Source organism: Xiphophorus maculatus, chromosome 11 (assembly GCF_002775205.1).
Source record: "Xiphophorus maculatus strain JP 163 A chromosome 11, X_maculatus-5.0-male, whole genome shotgun sequence".
In the NCBI taxonomy this organism is placed as follows: Eukaryota; Metazoa; Chordata; class Actinopteri; order Cyprinodontiformes; family Poeciliidae; genus Xiphophorus; species Xiphophorus maculatus.
In genome coordinates, this window is record NC_036453.1 from 30,781,844 (window position 1) to 30,789,444 (window position 7,601).

General features: G+C 39.6%; 1 protein-coding gene across 1 annotated transcript in view; it reads right to left on the reverse strand.

Moving 5' to 3' along the window:
* LOC102216533 (reticulon-4 receptor-like 1) overlaps nucleotides 1-7,125 on the reverse strand; it is a 100,515-nt gene extending 93,390 nt beyond the window's left edge. The window contains exons 1-3 of the mRNA XM_023341793.1: nucleotides 7,077-7,125; nucleotides 5,571-5,864; nucleotides 5,190-5,309 (exon numbers count right to left, since the gene is read on the reverse strand). Of these exons, the coding sequence (XP_023197561.1) occupies nucleotides 5,190-5,202 (13 nt within the window). The 5' untranslated portion in view covers nucleotides 5,203-5,309; nucleotides 5,571-5,864; nucleotides 7,077-7,125. The remainder of the gene's footprint in view (nucleotides 1-5,189; nucleotides 5,310-5,570; nucleotides 5,865-7,076) is intronic.
* Nucleotides 7,126-7,601: the final 476 nt, after the last annotated feature.

Genomic DNA, 7,601 nt, shown 5'->3' on the forward strand with positions numbered 1-7,601 from the left:
ATCACAACAAATTTCAAAAACTTTTGTTTTTTCACTGAACAAGAAAATTAGTACACCTGTGTACATCAGCTTAGATGCTATTATACTAATATGCTACACTAAATAACACTTATTTGTTTATTTATTTATTGTTTTTAAAGTGAGCATGAGTGACTATTATTGATTTCAGCTGCCTGGGTTAGCCTTGTTGCTGAATCAGATGTCAAAATCTGGTGGATTGTGTTGAATTGAACACGGATTAAGAGGTTTAACTTTTAATCCGTGTTCAAAGGGAAGGATTTTTTTTTTTGCATCAAAACATTATTTATTTGTAAAATATACAAGCCTATACCTAAAGTGTGTTCGCATTTATTCAACAACAACTTAAGAGTGCAAAGACTCTAAGTAAAAAAGTATCCACTGACTGCTACAAGAGGAATGAAAAATGGCAGGGAGCAGGGCAGTGTTTCCAGGTAAGTGTACTTGACTGACAGATCATCAGCAAGCGTGAGTGCCTCTTTAAACGCAGAAGTTTTGCCAGTTTGCAACTCAGGAGTGTTCAGGTGTGTAAACACAATGCCCTAGGAGGAAACGCATCAGTAACAGATCTTATGGAAGTGGGAGTCGCTGCCTATCAATCTGGAGAGGGTAAAAAGGACATTTTAAAACAATTTAGAGTCTGCCATTCAGCAGCAAAATGGATTATTCACAAGGAAGAAAAAAAAAAACACACAGAAGAGCACTCAAGACAGTTGCCAGTCAACTGGCAACTGCTGGACCATGACTGCATAGCTACGGTCCAGCAGTGCAATTGTCTAAGTAAAAGAAATCTTAAATTAGTCTTGGAAAAATAAACAACTGTAACAGCACAGTTCCACAAATGCTCAACAAATAAAACTTGTTTGATGTAGTACCAGCTAATATTTTTCAGGTTTGCAACGTTCAGTCACAGCAAATGAAAAGTCTTCCTGAACAATGTTCCCTAGGCAGCTGAAACTAATGTTGTATTGGTTAGCAGGAGTAAATAGTGTTGCATTAACACAGCCTAATTCCAGCTTAGCTCCCCTTCACACTAAAGTTCAGTCTCTTCAATAATCCAACAATCTCCATGACTTCTATTACCATTTTCAGCAAATCTGGGAAGCAGAAATCCTTGGAAACATTCGTGAGCATAAAGGCCATCATGACAATTATTAGTTCTGAATATATGACCATATAATGTTTTCTTGCACCTTTTCACAGTTATGGAATATACATTATATAGTGGAAATGCCTGTGCCATATGAATTTAAGTATAGTAAGTAGCACTTTGGGCAGACAAGGCTCAAAATCTGTGTGTTTTTAAAGTGATCAGACTGAAAGACTAAACATTTTTCGTCCAACAACCGATCCTGTAACTCTGCCACATGGCAAAGAAAGGGCATTTGTAAACATTCAAAACTAAGTCAAAATTAAAACTTTGAGAATGAGGGACCCCCAAAACAACTGACAGAGGATGCCTTCCTGAAGACCAAGATTGACCACATCCTGGTTGACTTTTGACATCGTAATGAAATCTCAATCCGGTGTGAGGAAGACATTAAGAAGTTGTGGAGGAGTGAGAATTTCAGCTACACGACGCTGACAGCTTGCAGCCACTGAGTCAACTTTTAACTCCTTTGTAGAACAAAGTATTCACCATCAAAGGATGAGAGCATTTTGTTTGACATCTGGTGCTTGTCCTGACTGAGTAATGCTGGAAAATAACAGCAGAAACAGTCACAAATCTACTATTAAATAGACAGAAACGTCAATGACAACGTTAAAGTAAAAGGTGAAAGGCAAAAAGCTGTCCAAATAAAAGAGAAATATTGTCACACAGTCTTTCCTTTGACTTAAACGTAGGGCATATTTGTTCTAACATTGTCTCTATGCATGTACTGTATGTCAGGTAAAACAACAGCATTGTAGGAAGATGAAGACAATGTCAAGTCACAGAAAACGATCTGGCTTCAAACAAACTACGAAGCAAAGCTTCAGGAGCTTCCCAAATCAGCCAAGTTAGTGGCCAATCAGCCTGCCAGGCCTCTCTTTGCTCCGAGTGATGCTGGCAGCGAGAACTGGCCAAGCACAGAAACAGAGATAGAAATGAGAGACAGACAAGAGGAGAATGATAGGGGGAGTTTTCATTACAAAAAACACTTATCCTCCCTTCTCTTCACTCTCTGGATCTTGTTTAATCTCGCTGCAGTGAGATACTGCAGGTAAAAGTGACAGATATAGATAACTGTATTTCAGCCTGACTGCACAATTACTCTCGATTTTATTATTGTGACTGACAGCAACATATTTGTGGGAGGAGATACAAAGCAATGCATCAGCTCTTCACAAGCGGCTGATTTAACTGTGGGTGTAGGTGGGTGGCTGCCATCTATCTGAAATTACAGGAAGATTAAAAAGAAAGGTTGTGGGACTCTTGCCTGTCTTTCCATTATGCACAAACACACGATGACGGCACAAATCGGCTCCCCGTCAAGACGATCGGGTCCCTCTCTTAATGAGGAGGTCGCTCCGCTTGTGGCTCGCGCCAAACAAGCAGGCCGGAGATCGTGACGTACACAGATGTGCGTGTATCGTTTCCCTGCTCTGACAGGACAAATGACAGACTTCCAATATTTCTTATGAAAAATGTTTTTCTCCTCAGGACTGAACAGAGATCCTACGTAATCATCACAAACCAGTTCTCTGACAGGTTGCCTTTCACCAGACCCCAAATGTAATTTATTTTATTTCTCTTTCAGAGGGGTGACAGGGGTGGGGGGCAAGACTGTCAGATGAGTCACCACTCCACACCACAAATAGGTCCTTCCAAAATGTCTGTGTGTTAGTCAGGGTTTTCACTGTTATTTTTCCGAGTATGCCCACATCCAGTTTTACTTTTATGTGCAGCACTTTCACTACTGTGCTTCAACTGACCTACAGGGTTCGAATCACCACAACAGGACTGGTGTTGGTGCCAAGTTTGAGCCTCAGGCCTTCAGAAATGACAGATGCATTGTTTTGAACAGGATACTAGTAAGTCTGAGCAGTTTTTGATTGCATGTTCAAAGAGGTGATGTGTGGTGATGTGCCTGTTGCATCAAGCTGGCTCATTTACATATCTCGCCATCAGCTCCTGTTTGGGAAGTGTTGTTGGTTTTTTTTACTCTGCATTTTTAGGATGTTAGAATGCAGAGGAAACAGAATATGTTATTAGACTTCTATGTAACAGAGCTCTTACTTTGGGATTTTAATAATCATCAAGGAGTTTCATATCAAAATAACAATTATCTAGATATTTATATATGTATAAAACAGGATTAAATAGTAGCTTTACTATAAAAAACTGAAGTCAGGTCTGTGTTTACACTTCCCTAATAGATATGTGAATGCAACCTGTGTACTGACACTTAGCATACAAATTTAGTTTTGTCTCTGTGTTTTGTATTTAGAAACACTGCCAGAAGAACATTTGTCACATTTTTGTTCAAGGCTAAATGAAGTTTTTGAGTATTGTTGTTTGCAACATTCATTTGCTTAACTTTGCAAAAAAATAAACGAATCAATAATAATTCTGACCAGCTAATCAACATTTTTCCACTTTGCCATTTCATTCTTTTGCAATTTTGGTCATTTTGAATCAAGGCTGCGTCAATACATTTTGAAACTGGTTTGACAACCAAAGATTAAAAATGTCCTTTTGCTCTGCTCTTACTTACTTATTAATTTATTTATTCATTCCTTATTAATGTTTCTGTTCAAGGTGAGTTGTAATATCCTTCAGCATTCCTAAGCAGAAATAATGGGGCTATTCTTGGAGAGATAGGTTAGCTCCCATTTTATTCCACTTGTCCCATTTGTTTATGTGCAGAGCCACCGGTTGGTGTCCACCTAAAGAAAGACCAATCGTCCAAATTGGGTCATGATGTCATTTAGTGACTTATAGGGCATACAATAGCTACATTTGTCTTGAGGAATGACCAACAGTGCCCCCCTAACTTATTCCATGTTACTTTGTTTGTAAATATATATATATAATGTGATTCTTAACTTATTTTACCTGAACATTTTACTGCTCTCCAAAGAAAAGTGCAGTGCTAAAGCATCATCACCAAAAACATTACTGGTATAGGAAGCATGGATTAATTACCACTTATTTATTGTATTACTTTTGTGTGCAATGATATTTGCATTATGTTAAATTTTCAATATATTGTGCAGACCTATATGTCAAAATGCACTATAGTTTGTTTTGTTGTTATTGTTTTGTTTCCTTCATTTTGTTTTATTTTTGTTTTTACAGCTAAAGAAATGAGAAAATCAAACAAAGCTGACCTTTGAGCCTCAGACAAGCTTGGGCTTAGAAAGATTCTGATGATTTTTGCAAGTGAATTAAGCCAAATGAACAAGGCTCCAGAACAGAGCTGTTTTCCTCCTCACTGTCACAGACTCGAGCTTTTACTGTGAAATCCTGGAGAGGCAAGGTCATTGTGGGGAAACTTGATATCTGTTCAGCCAAAAAACCAACCACGTGGCAAAGTAAACAGCTTGTTTTATGCTTTTCTCCGGGCGGATCTCCACGCTCCGCTTTATAATCTCTCATGGCCCTCGGACCTGGGGGAAAGCCACCGTCTCCAGACACGCACTGCAGACAGGAGTCCAAAATATATCCCCGCGCGCTGCTGGGCTCAGCGCCTCCTTCTGTCACGCAAATTTATTCCCACGCGCGCGCGCACACGAGCCTACACCAAAAGTAGCACACAAGCCTTTAAAAACTTCCCCAACAAACGCTAGATGTTCAACTTTCCTCCTGCTTTACGCTCTTTTTCTCACGCTCTCCAACACGCACGCAGGCGCGCGCAGGAGCGATCCAGTTGCCCCTCGTGCGGGGAAGTCTGAACAAACTGCAGTGCGGCAGCGATTCGCTATTTTAAGAATAATTTTTACATGAAGTGAATAAATTTTTAATCTCCTTTCCAGTCCGACGCTGCCTGGGCGGATAAAGGACAGCGGGAGGCTAAGTTTTAGAGACACAATGAAGACGCATCTGCCTCTCAGCTGAGACCTAAATAATAATAATAATAATATATAAATAAACAGAAATTTCGAAAAAGAAACAAACTCAAACCACACGCTCACACTCAAACAGCCAAACCTTTATAAGCAAGAAAAACAAATGGTCTCCGTCTTACCTCGTCTGAACATATTGACAGCGGATGTTCGGACTGTCTATTGAAGTAGCATCCTTCAGCAGATTGTTTTGATTTCCTTTGACCGCCCGCAGGAAGACTGTACTCTTGTCCCCTCGGTGGCTGGTTTTAAGCAAGTGGAGGCGATTGGTGGTGGAAGAAAAATAAGAAGAATAGGAGATGAAATGGCTCGGCTAGAGCGAATTAAATTTGTCAAAATTGAGGACAAACAAAAAAAATCTTCTGCAGTTTTTTTTTTTTTTTTTTTTGGAGTAATTGAGCGACGGAGTGGGAAAAACACCTGCTCCCGTCCCAACACTCTCTCAAATAACATTTAAAATCACCGCCATCTGGTGTTTATGAATAACTAAAACACATTCTTACTTTGTTTAGAGCTCAGAGTTAAAATGATGGTGTCCAGAAAGGATTTTAAAGATAATATCCCCTTCGAAAGGAAAGAAAAACAGGATAAAAGTTCATATTGTGTCTTTATCCTATACTCGTTCTCCCGTCGGGTTTTCAGCTGCAGGTCTGGAAGAGTCCAACAACGTGCTGCGTGAGTCAATGCCGTCTACTGTCTCTGTTACCGGAGAGCTCCGAGGCTTCAGTTCCTCTCCCCTCCCACTGCGAGATGTGGCTGATGAATGCCTGAGCGTCACTCTCCTCTTCCCGCTGTCTCTAAATACAAACAGGCTCTGCTTTATGGATGACAGGAAAGGAGCGTGTATGGTCATGGAGCATTTATTGAACTGCTCTGAAATTAAAATCCGAGGTTGTTTTCTTTTTTCTTCTGCGCTTTGTTCCTTCCCACTTATGTTAATAGTCCTTGAACAATAATAGAAATGACATCTATTACTAATAGAATATGCAAAAATAGCTTAAATCAGAGAGGCAGTGAAAGGCCAGGGACAACTCTGGAGGAGCTGCAGAAATCAGGATGGACAATAAGTTAATTACCATTTCTGATTCATGTTTTCTCCGATTTCATATTTTAAGCTATAACAGAAAGTAGTTTTAAAAGAGGTTCAGAATAACATTAAAACACAAGAGGACAAAACTTTATATTTTAGGTGAAATAAAATGCTAACTAGTTTAGACAGGGCTGATATTGGACGCTCTTTTATTCCTCATCTGTCCCTGCTGATGACGTTCCCACAGCATGATTCTCTCACCACCATTTTTCACTGTAAGGGTGGCCATTCAGGGTAATTGCAAATGTCACACAGTGTTTTGCATTCTTTAAAAAAAAAAAAAAGTTTAGTTTGGTTTCATCTAATAGGATCACCTTCCATTACAACACCAACCCCACTGAATTTATCCAACAAAATCTGACACATATGAATGTTCATACCTCGGAGTCACCAAACAGGATATGAGCTTCTCCAAAAGACCACTTAAGAATGGCCATATGACCCAGGAAGCATTGTGTCAAGCAAACATTAACCTTCTACAGGGGTGGGCACTCCTGGTCCTCGAGGGCCGGTGTCCTGCAACTTTTAGATGCATCTCTACTTCAACACACCTGAGTCAAATAATGAGGTCGTTAACAGGACTCTGGAGAACTTGACTGCACTTAGGAGGAGATTCAGCTGTTGGATTCAGGTGTGTTGGACCAGGGAGACATCCAAGAGTTGCAGGACACCGGCCCTCGAGGACCAGGAGTGCCCACCCCTGTAACAGGAGCAGTATTTTTTTTGTAAAAAGAAAGAAATCTTAACATTTATTTACAGCGGCATTAGCATTGTGCTAACCAGAGTATCAGAAGTATCATATAAACCACAGCAGCAATCATAATTGATTATCAGCAAAGATCAGCAGCAGTATTTTCAGAAAAGAGCATTACTGTAGCTAAAACTAATAAAACACACAGGAACAGAAGCTGCAGCTTACCTGCCATCTGGAAAAATCCTCTGCATTGTGATTCAAGATTGAGAATCTGGTCTAAGCTTTCCCCTACTTTGGCAAAATTTCTAGCTCTCCAAAGATTTTAATTTCAGTGATGGTAATTGGCCAAATGTTTGGTTGCTAGAGAAAAATAATAGACTCAATCGGCTACTAATTTTCACTTCTGGAAGATAGTCAGCAGAAAAATGATAAAGTTTGTCAGGGGAAATTCACTGTTAAATGAGAGTCAGTTGGTGAAAATGTTGTATAAATAATTCAGATTACATTTAGGCACAAACTATTAAGGAAAACTGGCATTGTTTTTAATAATTTACATCATTTTTAGATGTTACCCCTTCTCCACATCTAGCTCCCCATATGAATCAACACACCTGAATCAGATAATCAGATAATTAGCATACTCCGTAGAAAAGAGGTAATTCAGCCATTTGAATCAGGTGTGTTGGATCAGGAACAAATCTAAAAGTTTCAAGACATCAGCCCTGAAGGACTTTTACACCACAGGTTTAG